A 15,959-nucleotide genomic window follows, 5' to 3' on the forward strand; every position below is an offset into this window, starting at 1 on the left:
AAACGAAGGGATTGGCATTAGGTACAACAAAGCTCATGGGCTGGGTCAGCTCTGCTCCTTTCTGCTTGTCACACCTGACAGCAGCCAGGGCTGAGAGGTCAGCGCTCATTTGATCCCGCTGCTGGTGCTTCTGACGTGTTTGCCAGCCAAAAAGCATGCGCTGGAGAGAGATCACAGTTAATGAAAGCAGGCTTTGAACAGGGAAGTGTTCCAGATGGACAGTGCACTTCAGTGCCTGCCTACCAGTGGGGACATGGCTCTGATGTGTCCTCAGCTCATCTGGTCTGACTGCTGTGCCGAGAGGCAGCTACTACAATAACTACCTTAAACTGGCAAGAATTGCTTTCTGTGCATCAATCTTCCCATGAGGCTGTTGCTGTTTTCTCAATATTCCCTTGTTTTCTTGGCAAGGGGAATCCAAAGGATCTGTTGCTGAGTGGTACTATGTGCACCGAGGTGCTGTACTCACCCTCCAGGAACAGAATGGCCTGGGGGTGTGAAGGGATTGCCAAGAAGCTGCAGCAAAAGGGCTGGCTCAGGAAGGGGAAGTCTCTTAGGCTATAACTAGTTCATAGTTTAGGTGTGCTCACAAAGAAATGTTCCCAAGAACAAAAACAACCATTTCCCACTGTGGTGATCTGACCCTGGCGGGACACCACGTGCCCACCAAAGCTGCTCCATCACTGTCCTCCTCAGCTAGGCAGCGGAAAGACAATAGAATGAAAGGCTCATGGGTCACAATAAGGACAGAGAGATCACTCACCAGTTACCAGCACAGGCAAAACAGACCGAGCTTTCATTTATTGCCAATCAAATCAGGGTAGGATAATGAGAAATAACAACTAAACCTTAAAACACCCCTCCCTTCTTCTCAGGCTCAACTTCACTCCCAGTTTCTCTACCTCCTGCCCCCCAGCAGCAGAGAGGATGGGGAATGGAGGTTTTGGTCACACATTTTCTCTGCTGCTCCTTCCTCCTCAGGGGAGGATATTCCACAATCTTTCCCTCCTCCAGTGTGGGGGCCCTCCCACAGGAGACAGTCCTGCATGGACTTTTCCATGCTGAGTCTTTCCCATGGGCTGCATTGCTTCACAGGCTGCTCCAGTGTGACCCCCCTGTGGGGTCACAGCTCCTGCAGCAAACTTGCTCCAGCTCAGGCACCTCTCTTCACGGGGCCACAGGTCCTGCCAGGAGCCTGCTCCAACATGGGCTGCCCACAGGGTCACAGCATTCTTTGGGTATCCCCCTGCTCCAGGTGGGGTCCTCCATGGGCTGCAGGTGGGCATGTCCTCCACATGGACCTCCATGTGCTGCAGGTGGGCATCTGCTCCACATGAACCTCCATGTGCTGCAGGTGGGCATCTGCTCCACATGGACCTCCATGGGCTGCAGGTGGGTATCTGCTCCACATGGACCTCCATGGGCTGCAGGTGGGTATCTGCTCCACATGGACCTCCATGGGCTGCAGGTGGGCATCTGCTCCACATGGACCTCCATGGGCTGCAGGTGGGTATCTGCTCCACATGGACCTCCATGGGCTCCAGGGGCATCTCCTCGAGGTGGACCTCCATGGGCTGCAACTGGGTGTCTGCCCCACATGGACCTCCATGGGCTGCAGGGCACAGCTGCCTCACCATGGTCTACCCCATGGGCTCCAGGGGAACCTCTGCTCCAGTGCCTGGAGCACCTCCTGCCTCCTCCTGCACTGACCTGTGTGTCTGCAGGGCTGTTCCTCTCACATGTTCTCACTCCTCTCTGGCTGCAATTCCTCCTTCCCCCTTAAACTTGTTATCCCAGAGGCACTACCACTGTCACTGGTGGCTCAGCCTTAGCCAGCAGCAGGTCCAACTTGGTGCTGGTGGCATTGGCTGTGTCGGACATGGGGGAGCTTCTAGCAGAAGCTTCATGGAAGCCACCCCTGTAGCCCACCCCCCAACAAGGTCTTGCTACACAAGCCCAATGCACCCATGTGCAGTTACTCCCCTGCCTGCCATGATCCCATTCCCACTGCTGCCCACTGCACTCACCTTGCGCATCTCCTCTACATACTCCTTGGAGCAGAGTAAATGGGGTTTGTTGGCTGCCAGCAGCATTTCCTGCCAGATCATGCTGTTGAGGCACACTTGTCTCTATGACTAGATAGTTTGTCCCTGTGCAAGATTCTGCTCTTCTGGTAGAGGATGTTTACCCCCTCCCTGAACTGTTAGCTAATACTATTAGCAGCCCATGACTGTGCCCACTGACAGCCCCCAGTGGCACGTGGCAGAGAAGGAAGATCAGGAGTCTGTCAACCACATCTCCCTACCCTTAGAGCAGCGAGGTAGCAATGGGAAGGCCATGGGGAGCCTGGCTGGGAAGCTTCACTCCATCCATGTGGTGAATAAAGGAAGTTTATGGCAATGCAGTAAGAAAAGTGTTGAAATGCACTTCCTGAGAAGTACCAAGAGGTGGTTCTGGCTGAGAAGCAAACATCCCTGTGTCTGTGGATGTGACCCCAAGTGATGCCAGGGCTGGAGCAGGATGGCCCCAAGGCCCACATACAGATTAGGGCAGTTAGGAAGCTGGTTGGGGTATTCCATGCTGTGCCAGCGCCTTTGCTGCAGCCCTGGGGAAAGGACAGTTTTCCTCACCTTCTCCCAGGTGCCAGTCCGAAATGTTTGCATCTTTCAAGGTATTCTTCAAGCAGTAATGTAAAGCCCTGTGTCTCTCCTCTCAGAGCAGGGCAGCTCCATTGCTTTTGATGCAGTTTAGGATTTAGCCCATCCCTATTTTCTTGCATATTCCTCTCTCTTTTGTGTTTCCCAGAGGCAGACCACAGAGTGTGTGCTGGGAGAACAGGGACAGGGATAGGTTTGGGCTCTCATTCCACAGAGTGCTAAACATAGAGCCATGGTGCTCTGTGCAAAATTCCACATGTGAAAATGTGAAAGGGAAAGCAGTCATCTCCATTTCCTTCTGTTTCTCAGGCAGCACGTCCTGGTCTCTGTGGCTGAGCAAGATTGCTCTTGAGTATGTTGTGGCTGTTTTATTTGCTGTTCTTGCACGTCTTGAATCAGTAATAGATACTGTAGGGGAATTGCTTGGGTTTCTATTCTAATTGTATCCAGGAAGGTTGCCTAGAAATTCCCTGAGCTTCCAAGTATCACCTGCTTGACTGGAGAGGAGTGAGGGCTGGGGCGGTTTTTGCTTTGTTTTTATGAGAGTGCTGTGATTCCACAAAGTGCTCCCTGAATGGCAGGAAATTCCCAGTGAGATTTCACTGTTCCAGGACGGGGCTGGTGGGTTATTCACTGCACAAACAGCTCTGCCACAGTCCTCTCCTGGAGGGCTCTCAGCGGTGGTGCTGTTGTCAGCACTGTGTAACACAGAGTCACAGAATCAAACAGGTTTCAAAAGAGCTTTAAACCCATCCAGTCCAACCGTTCCCCAGCCCTGCCAAGGCCACCCATGGCACTGAGGCCTCACCTACACACTGTATGAACACTTGCAGGGACGGTGCCTGCAGCCCTGCCCTGGGCAGCCTGTTCCAATGCCTGAGCACCCTTTGGGGCAGGAATTGTTCCTCAGCTCCATCTAAACCTGCCCTGGTGCAGCTTGAGGCCGTTTCCTCTTGTCCCATCTCTTGTTCCTTGGGAGCAGAGCCCAGCCCCTCCCAGCTCCATCCTCCTGTCAGGCAGTTGGAGGCAGCGATCAGGTCCCCCCTGAGCCTTCTCCAGACTGAACCCCCCAGGTCCCTCAGCTGTTCCCCATCACACCTGTGCTCCAGGCCCTGCACCAGCTCTGTTGCCCTTCTCTGGCCCTGCTCTAGCACCTCAATGTCTCTCTCGTAGTGAGTGGCCCAGAGCTGAACAAGGATTTGAGCCTGAGCCCCAGCCCTCACTGCAGCTCTCCACACACGTCCCCCCAGCAGAGCCCAGCACTCGCTCCCTGCTCACCGCCTACCAAGTTTTCACCCTTGTACTGGCTACCCATTTTCAGGCAGTCACAGAACTCCTCCATGCGAAGCATTGATGTTCTCTCCTCAGTGCAGAAAGGGTTTGTTGAGTTTAAACAGTGGCTGTAATGAGAAGTTTGGGGTGTAAAGGCACAGCACACTGTGTGCAGCAGCCAGAGAGCCTAGCTGGGTCCCTTTGCAGTCCCACAGCCTGGTGGGTGACCTGGGCAGAGGGTTTTATCCTGACATGTGGCACACTGTGACCGATGACTGCAGCTTTGCGCACGTGCTCCCTTTTCCCTGCTCTGGCCCCGCTGGGGTGACTGTTTCAGCACAGCCCATCCCACGTGAGGGTGCAGCTGCGCTGAGCCGGGAGCCTGGGGACCAGGACCGCTGCTCCTGGGTGATGTGGCCCAAGCCCCAGGGCTCACAGGCTCCTATGGGGGAGGTTTGCTCAGCCTCTCACATGGTTATGGCTGAACCACAGCACTTCCCTGGCATTTGTTTCTCAGCTGCCACTGATGTTGGGAGACCTTCCTTTCCTTTGCATTGTTCTGGTCCAGGACACTGCGAACCACAAACTCAGCTAAAATAAAGTGAATGATTCTGTTGCTGTTAGAAACAACCAGTTCAGGGACACTGCCCTGCAAATAGTGTGGTATCAGTGCATTGCTTCTGAGGCCTGTTAGCAGTTGTCCATCTGTCGATACACTCTGATATACAGTAAACCAAGTGAGGAGACTGTAAAAAGTACTAAGAATAGAGGATTTTCCTCCTGCTTGCCACTTACGACAGCAGAGATAGACTTAAATCAAAAAGCCTAGGATGGAGATATTGCAGGTTTGGGCTTAAATTGCTCCCAGTTTTTACTGTGGACTTGTATGGAATGCAGCAATTGTAGACTGACTGCTGTCCCTTGCAGGGCTAAATAGCTAGCGCAAAGTGCAGCATAAGCTGCTTTCAGTGTTTTAACTGGCTTGTTCAGACTCAGCATGGAGATCCCTGTACAGCATTGTGCTGTAAGGCTTTCACACAGCAAAGAAGGCACATGGCAGCTGACATTTACGTCGCTGTCCCACAGTGGTGGCATCCTGTCAGCACCTGAAAATGTCTTCTTCCTTAAAACAAGCTGAGACTGAGCCCACTTTGTCCTTGTGCAGTGGACTCTTCTGTGAGACTCCTCCGCCGATGGTCCTGCTGCAGACGAGCCCATGTGACAACTACGAGTGCCAGAATGGGGCGCAGTGCATCGTTGTGCACCACGAGCCCGTCTGCCGCTGCCTCGCTGGCTTCGCGGGCCAGAAGTGCGAGAAGCTCATCACTGTCAACTTCGTGGGGAAGGATTCCTACGTGGAGCTGCCCTCAGCCAAAATCCGCCCTCAGGCAAACATCTCCCTCCAGGTGAGCAGCAGTTGCCAGCTCAGTGCTCCCCTAAGTAATAGTACGTGTGCTCTTATGGGTGGTTTTGTTCTGAAGGAATGGGATCCATTGGCCAAGATGCTGATAAAGTTAGAGATCAGCTTGTCAGCCAGTGGCCTGCTCTGACGTTATTCAAAGCTGAAAAAAACAGTAAGGCACCACTGTACTTTCGTGGACTTGCCTCCAGAACCTCACCACTCCCTTACTCCCAGACTGGCGATTTAATAGAGATGGTTCAGGAAACCTCCCTGGCTTCTTACTCATTGAGAGCATTGTGGTTCATCCCATAGGAATTAGTGCTTAATATTAGGACACTTACTAAGACCTGCTCTTTGCTCTTTTTTTTAAATGGCCTTTCTGGACAATATTTTGCTTACCCTCTCACAGTGCACATTCAGTAAATGAAAGGTGGAGGATTTTGTTACAGTCCTGTAGTTACATCTAAATTGGATTTGAGGTCTAAAATTCAGAAGGCAATGGAAAATTGCTATCAAAGTGCCATGCTACCACTGGCTTCTTTGTGACTGTGGATCAAAGGTGTTTTGGACACTTATTCAAATAAGATATTTAAGTGATTTTGAAATTATTTATACTCACAGTCTAGTAAGCATTAAGCTAATCTTCCCCTCCTAATATCCCAAAGTACATGAGGGAATAATTTTCTAGCTTTATCTGTTTTCTCCTAAAGAGGCATGTAGAGTACCTGTATGACATGATAATCTCCCTTAGGCCACTGATAGTTAATATGTGTCTATGGTAGATTCCCCCTGCAAATGAAGCCTAACATTTCAAAAGGCAAGAGAAGAAAAATCACATCTGCATATTTATTTCATTACATTTATTTTCTCAGTTTTAAAAAATTGTATTCCACAGTTGGAAATCATATTCTAGACTTATTTGGTGGAGTTTGGTTGTAATTAAAATACCAACATCAAGACGTGGGAAAGAGGAACGATTTTCCTCCTTAGGAACAGATTTTTAAAGGGTGGTTTCTGCAAAGTTTATTCTAAGGAAAAAAAAAATACCCATAATTAATATTTATCTTTAATAGTTTGAGTATACAGTTCAAATGAAAATGAAGCTGATTCATGTATAATTGAAACTCTGGGTTTTCTTCCTTTTAGATCCCTTTTATGTAAGACCACAAAAGAAATTCTATGAATATGGGCACTCTAAAATATGGCTCCCTGAAGGCTCCACATACTATAGGTCAACTTTAAAGCTGAAAATATGGGCACTGTTTTCTTGTGTACAAAACATCTTACATCAGCCAGAGCTTGAAGAACAAAAGTGACTTTTACCCATGCAGATGATGTTCTCACTTCTTTTTTCCCCAGCTTAATATTCTTGCATCCAGTCATTAATCACAAGTGAATTAAAATTAGAATACTACATTGATTATTAAGAAGAGATAGAGGAAATCTTACTTGAAAGGGCTCAAGAGTAGGGGACAAAGGCTACCCTGTTCTTCCTGACTCTCTAAATAAACCATTAGAAATCGGCATGGCTTGCAAATAACTCGGGTTGAGTGAATAACTCACGGCTACGGTGGATACGGGGACAGGTCCTTCTTCCCTTCTTTGTGAACATACGTGTGATATGTGATATATTAGATATCTGTGAACAGATCAGTGCCTGCTGAAATCTGTTTCCTTGTCATTGTGACACACTCCTGCTGCCAGAGTTGATTTTCTAAACCTCCACTTCAAGCTGGGGTAGTAGCTGGGAAATAAACTTTTGTGTCACCAAAAATACAGCAACAGTCTATTAAGAGGTATCAAATAAATTGCAGCTTTCAGCTCCTGACAGCTAGTTCTCATTTGAAGCAAGGGCGCCATCCCATAGTGGGAGGCCAACCTGGTTGTGTCCAAGCACACTCAATGTCACCAAGACCTTCCTGTGTCTCATGAAGCTTGCTCTCATTCTTGCTTTTATATGTGATTTATTAATCATATTTACCTTACCTTACTAAGCAACCTTACCTGGCTATTAATGTTTCACAGGTAGCAACAGACAAGGACAACGGCATCTTATTATACAAAGGAGACAATGATCCTTTGGCTCTGGAGTTGTACCAAGGACACGTGAGGCTCATCTACGACACACTGAATTCTCCACCTACCACAGTATACAGGTAAATAGCTGAGCTTTACCAAGAATTTCCAACAAAGATGAAGAGGTAGGTTTTTTAGAGAACCTTTTATTTTAACTCAGGGTCTCTGTTTTTATTATATATTATTACGTAAGAAAATCAGAATAAAGATTTAGCTAGAGGCTTCATGGCGAGAAATTGCCGTTTATTGGCAATGGAGTGATACCGTTTCCTGCTGTGGTTGCAGAAAATCGTTCTGTTTTCTCACGTACTGTAAAGATTTAGTATGGGGTGAATGTTGTCTTTGAAATAGCTCCAGATAATCAGTTTCTTTGATGTTGATGTTTAGCATTTATTTACCATACCAAGACAGAACAGTGACTGTGCAAGTGCAGGATTAGACTGTGTTAAGTAGAAGAGGGCTGAATCCCTCCACAGGGTGAGTATTTTTGGAAGAACTCTTACCCCTCTCAGTAGTAACTACACAAACTACAAAAAAGCACAAATTACAAAGGTAAATCATGGGACAGTTTCACCTTCAGGCACTTGACTTTTGGAGATGTCAAACCCAGAGGTTTTATTCATTAGGCACAAGAACAGCAAATGTAAAAGTGAAACCTATGCACAGAGGTATTTCACTAGGAAGGAAGAGATACTATGCATTTTCCACTGCTCCTTTAGCAGCCCTTTCCCTGGTTTAACTCCACTCTGATCATTTTTAAGCCCTGCAGCTCAAATTTGTGCAGTGTAAATACGTAGTTGTGACCAGTTTCATGTTCGGTGTAGCTTCATGGCACTGTGTATGCAGAAAAGCTGATTTCCCAGCCCAACTGACTCTTGAAGGAAAAGCATCCAAAGAGAGCAAGTGAAAGGACGTCTCCAGGTATCACTGGCCAGGATGGCCTGGTGCTTCTTCTAGAATGTTTTCTCAGCACTTGGTAAAACTTAGAGAATCGCAGAACATTTTGGGTTGGAAAGGACCTTAAAGCTCACCCAGTTCCAACCCCTGCCACGGGCAGGGACACCTTCCACTAGAGCAGCTTGCTCCAAGCCCCTGTGTCCAACCTGGCCTTGAACACTGCCAGGGATGGGGCAGCCACAGCTTCTCTGGGCACCCTGTGCCAGCACCTCAACACTCTCACAAGGAAGAACTTCTGCCTTATATCTAACCTGAGCTTCCACTGTTTCAGTTTGAACCCATCACCCCTTGTCCTTCCATAGTCTTCTTGAAGGGGAATGGTGACCTCGTTAAGAAAATGAAAAAATTATTTCTGTCTAAAACGGGATAATACCAATGTGGACATGTCACCAGGAAGAGCAAAGGCTTGTCCACTATAGGAATGAAGAAAGTTTGACAGTGATTTCAGCCAGCTGGATAGGTGTGAAGAATTTCTCTGTGTGTGGTTATAATCCTGATTGATTTCATGTAAGAGCAAGGCTGAAGTTGTTAAACAGTTTCATGCACTAATTAGAACATAGGGAAAAGCTCATTATGTGTGGGCAGCGCAGGGGGTGGCAGAGCAGTGCGAATGCTTGCTCTCCATTGTCAAGGGCAGAGCACTGTGGTGACAAGAGCTGTTGCCATCATCACAACACTTCATGGATCTGCTGCTTTCTGGCAAAGTTGCCAGAGCTGGTGAGCAGCAGTGTCCTCATTGTTCCTGCGCCCTTCATATTGATCAAGGAGGAGGTCTCCATTCAGACTGACACCTCATTACCATAAGATTAATGGCCTGTTCACTACATTTTGTATTGTGTGGTCTGTTGAGATGGGAAAAAAGCTGCTTAATACAATGCCCTTTCTGAAATGTCACTCTAATCTTTATTAGTTTAAGGAGTGGTGCAAAATGGGATTAGCATGGAGCTTGATGGGAAAAGATTAGGCTGATTGAGAAAAACTGCAGCTAAGAATGTCAGAAAGGGCTTCTAAATAGATTAAAAGACTTGTTTTCCTTAAGGGCTGAGGAAGGGGGAGGGAACCTGCTCCTCTGCTTACAGTCATGGGATTTAAGGGCAGAAGATGTGAGTGGATCCAGTTTTGACCTCCCTGTAGAGCCTGTTTGACTTTTAGCTAAGTCATAAAGTCTGTTTGGCTAAGACATGACTTCCAGCTTGGCGTCGAGTTGTGACAGGAAAACACCAAATAATGGAAAATCCCCCATTTCCTTTAGTAGCTTTGCCAGTGGTCAGTCATTTCATTATTAAGGCATTGGCCATCATTTCCAAGTTCTGTTGCTAATACCTTCTGGATGGTTTAGAGGCTTTCTCCGGGGAAATAAAAGTGCTTTTATATCTAGTACTGGCTCCCATGAGTTAAGCTGTACTTTTAATTTCATTGCCTCCTAACTTGCATTTAGATGAAACAAACAGTTGAGTCAGTGTGATGCATTTTACCTAAGCCTTAAGGATTTGGGGAACTCTTTTCTTCAGTGTCTGCCATTTTTCGTTTTCATCAATAATAGGGTTGCCGGGAGAACCGGTAACATTCAGATCGTAGCCTCTCCACTGGTAAAAGAGTCCCCTGCTCTGTTGCCTGCTCCATGCTGTCTTGTTTAGATGCTTGATTTAAATCTCAACCTCATCAAAAGTGGACTGTTTGAGAAGCTCAGAGTGGATCAGGTGCTGCTATCCTCCAAAAAGGTCCACTTCTCAAAAGAGATGAGCAGTGCTTTGGCTCTTGTTTTCCCTCAGAAAAGTCTGCCAAAAGAGGAGGAGGCTTTAAAACACTGCCTGGAGGGATCTGTGCCAGCTCCAGCTGCAGGGAGTCTGTGACTGACCTGGGCTTGTGCTGTAACTGCGATGTTTTGCTTGCAATTCAGGTACTCCCATGATGGGATGTGGAAAGTCATTGGAAAGCCACATAAGCTTCATCACAGTCCCCATGATTAGATTTATTAATAGGACTTAGGAACAGTAAAATTAGTGAAGTACTTGGCTAATGCAGGTAATATCCTGTAGAGATAAGGTAAAACTTATTGTGAGACAGGGTGGGAAGGCAGCAGAGTGTAGGGTGAACCTGGTGGTAGTTCTAAGTCTACAGCAGAAGGGTGCTGGACACATCAAGTACACAGTGTGACACTGCAGAGCTGTCCCAAGCCCCTCAGCATATAGCCAGGGGAAGGTCTTTACCAGAGATGTGAGGTGTGTGCTCTGAATTTATTCTGCAGTGTATTCCATGGGTGGTCTCATGTTGGAAAAGGAGGCTGAGGGCAGGGATGTGGCATAACAGCAGGTAGCAGGTGTGCTGGGAAACAGCAGTGCATTTCATGTACTCTCTGAAGGCAGGTTTCCTGGGGCTATTGGAGTGGAACTATTGCTCTTTTGAGCAGATTTAAATAGAACTGCAGTACATAGTCTAGAAAAGACCAAGATTAACTTGCTGTACATATTTGCTTTACATGTATGCATTCCTGTGGTATGTTTGGATAGAAAGGTTAGAGTTGACCTTGGGCTTTTCTTTCATTCTAGTCAGATAAAGGTCAGCAAATGTCCAATGGAAAAGACTACCTAAAATATATTGTCATTCCTCATCAAGTTAGAAAGAAATACTAGTGCATGAATATGCAATGATTGAACTCGCTGACTGCTCTGTTGTTGGAACTCCTCACTGGTCACCTGCAGAATAATGGGTTCCTGGATGTCACAGTAGGCATTTTACAGATCTGTTTGTGAAGTAGGATTCCTATTTGCTGTTTCTTTCATTCAATTTAATTACTCTGTAGAAGCACAAATGAGAACTGAAAACTGTTGCTTGAGTGCTTTACTGACCTCCTGGTTTCTGCACTGGTGAGAATCACTCTTCCATGCCATGACGGCACTTAGTACTGAGCCGACAGTGAGTTCTTGAAATAAAGTAAATCTTTCACAGTGACAACTTATCACAAAGATACCAACTGATGAGGAATGTGCTGCTCTTAGTTACCACCACACACAAATTGTTTAATGTTTAAATTAACAAAGAGTGGGTAATTCAGCATTCAGCCATTGATACTGGTATCTGTTGAACTGTATTCAACTTCCTACTTTCAATCTTTTTTCCTGCATCTGTTCCTTGAACCAGAGATAAGATCTTGCTTGTAAATTATCTTTTTAAATAGGTTTTATGCTACCATACAGTCATATTGATTTGGCTTCTATATTAATCCTCCCTAATAGAAATGGAACATAGAAATTTGACACAAACTACTGATGTAATTCCCTCCAGAGTTCCCAGATTGCCATGTTGCATACAGACTGTCATATCTGCTAAAGAGCAAGATGCAGATGTCATTGGTATAAAATAGCGTGTTTTCATCCAGGCTTCCTGACAGCAGTGCGAATGAAGGCAGTCATGAAAACATAAGAACTAATTGCATTTGTCTTTCTGTAGAGCCTCCACCCAAATTACATTATAATTCCTTTTAAAAGTACCCTTAATCTATTTTCAAGAATTCTACATCATTACAAATATTTCTTACAGATTGTGTCATGCAGTTCTCATGGTCCTGCTGATTCTTACACACCATAGATGGATGTTCTTGTGGTTAAAACAAAAGGCCTGGAGTAAGGGAGTGTAAATTCTTCCTGTATCTGTCCCATATGTGATGACTGTGGAATGACAAACTAAATCTGTGCGCACGAAGTACAGAAATGCACAAAAAGCAGATAAAGTGTTTCAGCCATGTGCTGCGGGTCCTGGGGGTGAGGTTCCTTCTCCCTCCTGCCTCCAGGCTGTGGAGCAGCACAAGACACGTATCCAGAAGCATCTGCAGCTGCCTGTGCCATTCCCTGTCACCCAGCAGCACTCACTGTGCAGCCCCATGTCCCTGCCCATGCTGCTCCTCAGCTGACTCCGGTAGTACTGAAGGGCTTTCTGCTGAGATCTCGTGGACTCCTCCTCTGCTTCTGGTGCTGAGGGTGAGCAGTTGCTTTTGTGATGGAAGAACTTCCAGACCTGCCAAAGATGAGGGAAATGGGATTTTTGTGTAATCGCCTCTCCTTGTCTGCAAGAGCTTGTCATAGAATCACAGAATCAACTGGGTTGGAAAACAGCTTTAAGCTCATCCAGTCCACCCCTGCCCCTCGTCTCCATGGTGTGTGAGCACTTGCAGGGACGGTGACTGCAGCCCTGCCCTGGGCAGCCTGTTCCAATGTCTGAGCACCCTCTGGGGCAGGAATTGTTCCTCAGCTCCATCTAAACCTGCCCTGGTGCAGCTTGAAGCCGTTTCCTCTTGTCCCATCCCTTGTTCCTTGGGAGCAGAGCCCAGCCCCTCCTGGCTCCATCCTCCTGTCAGGCAGTTGGAAGCAGCGATCAGGTCCCCCCTGAGCCTTCTCTTCTCCAGACTGAACCCCCTAGGCCCCTCAGCCATTCCCCATCACACCTGTGCTCTAGGCTCTTATCGGCAAGAAAAGCCTGGGAGGCTTCCCCATTAATTCACTGCCTTGTAGGGAGGAACATGCTGGAGGAGTGAAGACATTCGTTATTCTTAGATGTAATGTACATTATTAGATGTACATTATTAGAGCTTGTCAAACCCAGTTTTTACCAAAAGTCTCTTTGCAGAGCTCACTGCATCACTGGTCCTTTTCTTCCTAATCCCTTCCTGGTCTACAGTTGTGCTGTGCCTGTCCCTGTTTGATACTGCAGGATGGTCTCTAAATGGACTGTTTTTCATAGATCTCTATGAGGCAGCACTGAGCTCTTAACAATTATGCATTTTTGCAATTCATTTTATTCACTCTATCACACACTCTTATTTTTTTTAGGTATTCCTTGGGGACTTTACATCAAAGATAATTAAAGAAAGTAATGTTAAACTTGAACCTGCACAGTAAAAGTTGTAAAATTTGAATGTACTTATACATCTTGCATGAGCCCAGGCAAAGGACAGTTGAATTTTTTGCATTGATAAAGGGCTCTGGTGTGTATAAATGGGACACAAAAAGACAAGTATGTGAGTTCTTGTCAAACTACAAACACTGCATTTCCCTAGATTTCAGGAGAGCAAAAAATGTAAGGCCAGGACCTTAAAATATAATCTAACTTTTATCATTAGGTTTAGAATCAAATATTTGCTTTCATGAAATTCAGAAACTTTCTTCTGCTGAGATGAAGCTTAAGAAGGAGAAAAGTTCTGTCCTTCAGGATGCTGAGGACTCAGCAGGCAAAGTCTTGTTAAGCTGAATTAATGTTTTCCTCTGTAAATCTCAGAATCTCTTGCAAGGATGATTGTTTCTCATCTCTCCTCACCTCCTCCCAGCTCATTCTCTTCTCTGAATAAGAACCCACAAACCCTGTGCTGCAGCCTCACAGCTTTATTTCTGACCTTATATTATACATGTGTGTAGGGTGCTTGGCTTTGGCTTCCCCTCAGCACTCATCACTGAACCCTGGAGAACTCATGCCACAGTCAGTGAAAGTAATCAACTGAGTAGCTGCTCCTCTGCCACAAAGGGTTTCATCCCATTCTCACTCATTCTTTGAACTAACTTGTATCGTGACCATGTGAAGATAAAGTAGAGATGTTCTTTGTATCCTTTTGATTAGGAAAGTGGCCATCTAGACCTTGACCATTCTTTAGAAAAAGAATAGTGCTACAGATGCAAACCAACCAGAGGCGGGTGGCAGAAGGCAGCCCTCCTCCTCCCAGATCCTTTCTGAAGCTGTCTGTGCTGGCTTTAATGCACAGACAACACACAAGCAAACCGTCAGTAGTCTGTGTTTTGTTAGGGGAATTGATTTGCTGTTTTCTAAAGCAGACCCTAAATATGGTGTGTACCTGGTACTACAGTCACTGATCCTGCCCTCTGCATGGCTCCTGCTGTTCCTTCTGTAACTCCAGCTGAAGGGGACAGGAGGGAAGCTGGGGCAGATATGCTGTGTCTGTCCCCACTGGTGGCTTTGTTGATCAGCAGCCTTGGTGTAAGAGTTACACAGAGGAGTGCAGTACACATGTGTACATATAACTTTAGTACAGTAACATTACAATGCTGATTTCCTTCAGCACAGTATAGTAATACGAATATAATGAAGTCAGCAAGATGCCAATAGTAATCCCAAGAAGAAATGAGAGGTGATGAGTTTGGGATAATTCATAACTAACAAAAGCAGGGGGACACCCAAAATGAATCAATGTGGTAAATTCCTTTGAGTTTGGCCTCTAGTTTGAATCTCGCATCACAGCATACTGGGCCCACGCAGCTCCTCTCTCCTGACAGTATCGGACACCTGAGGGGATTACATGCAAAGGTGGAAAGCAAATCCTTCCCAGTTATGATGACATTTCACTTTGCAGTGGAGACCGTTAACTGTTCACTTAATGCCACCAAATGTTTCCAGGAGCATCAAGAAGGAAGAAGTCTTTGCTCTTGAAAGGTTGCTGAACGCTAGAAGTAGCTCAGCACCTCACAGGTACCTGCTGGTTTTCATGTTTAAAGTAGTCTTGGGTTTGTGTCAAAAAGAATGCCAAAGGCAAAAGCTGTTCTAGACAGTGATCTGACTTATGACTAAAAATAATATAGCTCTATTATCAAAATAAAATTGCTGCTGAGAATGCAGAAACTTGCATTATAAATGGTCTTCCCTGTTCACTCAGAGTCAGTAGCTGGGGTGAATTTTAGCCAGTTCACTTCAAGCCTTAAAACTGCCCAGCCAAACCAGAAGTAATTGGGAATTAAGCACTATTTCTTCCACCCCAGCAGATAAGCTGAGATAGTGGTTCATCTGTCTGTGACATGGCCCCGCTGTTTCTTCTAGTGAGAGCATCAGTGAAACTAGGAGAGTGGTCCTGGCAGCTTGAGCCCTCACAAGCTGGTGCTGCTGTGAGTCCACCTTCTGAGCAGTCAGTTTGGTTTCTGTGTATTGGAAGCATGCTCTTGTGAGAAAATAACCTTGATACAGGTCATTAGGCCTATAGTATATTGCCAAAGTTAGTTAATAATGGTTGAATCAAAGAAAGGTTAAAGTATTCTTGTAGTAGACAATGATGGAATAAACCTAATCATAGTCAAAATGACTTTATAAACTTCCTATGCACTAATTACTGGCTCAGGCCTTGAATGGTGATGGGTTTCCCTTCCAACAACATGTAGCAAGCTAATACAACATGGTTTGTTTTTTTGTGTGCCTGTAAGTTTCTTGTAAACATGACAACTTACACAGAGTGTAGATGTGTACCATGTGTGATGGATCTGTATCCCGTCTATACCAAGCACCAAGCTCTGGATTCAATAGAGTCTGGCGGAGGCCATGTGTGCAGAACCAGCACCGAGGGTTCTGTGCACAGTCACTTCAGTGCTTCCTCCCAGCATAGAAACGTGTCCCACAGCTCTGTGTTTGCCAGCATCCCTCAGTGCTGCTGGCAGAGATGGGTTTGGTAGCGGCTGTTCTGCTTGGCAAATAGCAGTGGATTTTGTTTATTTTATCCTGGGCTGCATCAAAAAGAGTGTGACTACCAGGTCGAAGGAGTGTACAGTTCTGGTGTCCTCAACATAAAAAGGACATGGAATTGTTGGAACAAGTCCAGAGGAGGCCAC

The 15,959-nt window shown here is 46.2% G+C and overlaps 1 protein-coding gene across 3 annotated transcripts in view; it reads left to right on the forward strand.

Annotated features, from left to right (window-relative positions):
- The window catches only part of SLIT3 (slit guidance ligand 3), a 520,423-nt gene that overhangs the window by 488,622 nt on the left and 15,842 nt on the right, over window positions 1-15,959 (forward strand). For all 3 annotated transcript variants that reach the window (XM_061348428.1, XM_061348427.1, XM_061348429.1), the window contains exons 32-33: window positions 5,095-5,335; window positions 7,357-7,487. In XM_061348428.1, the coding sequence (XP_061204412.1) occupies window positions 5,095-5,335; window positions 7,357-7,487 (372 nt within the window). The remainder of the gene's footprint in view (window positions 1-5,094; window positions 5,336-7,356; window positions 7,488-15,959) is intronic.

This window comes from Neopsephotus bourkii, unplaced genomic scaffold, assembly GCF_033783945.1.
Source record: "Neopsephotus bourkii isolate Nb327-2 ecotype Australia unplaced genomic scaffold, CSIRO-AGI_Nbou_v1 NB_357, whole genome shotgun sequence".
Classification (NCBI taxonomy): Eukaryota; Metazoa; Chordata; class Aves; order Psittaciformes; family Psittacidae; genus Neopsephotus; species Neopsephotus bourkii.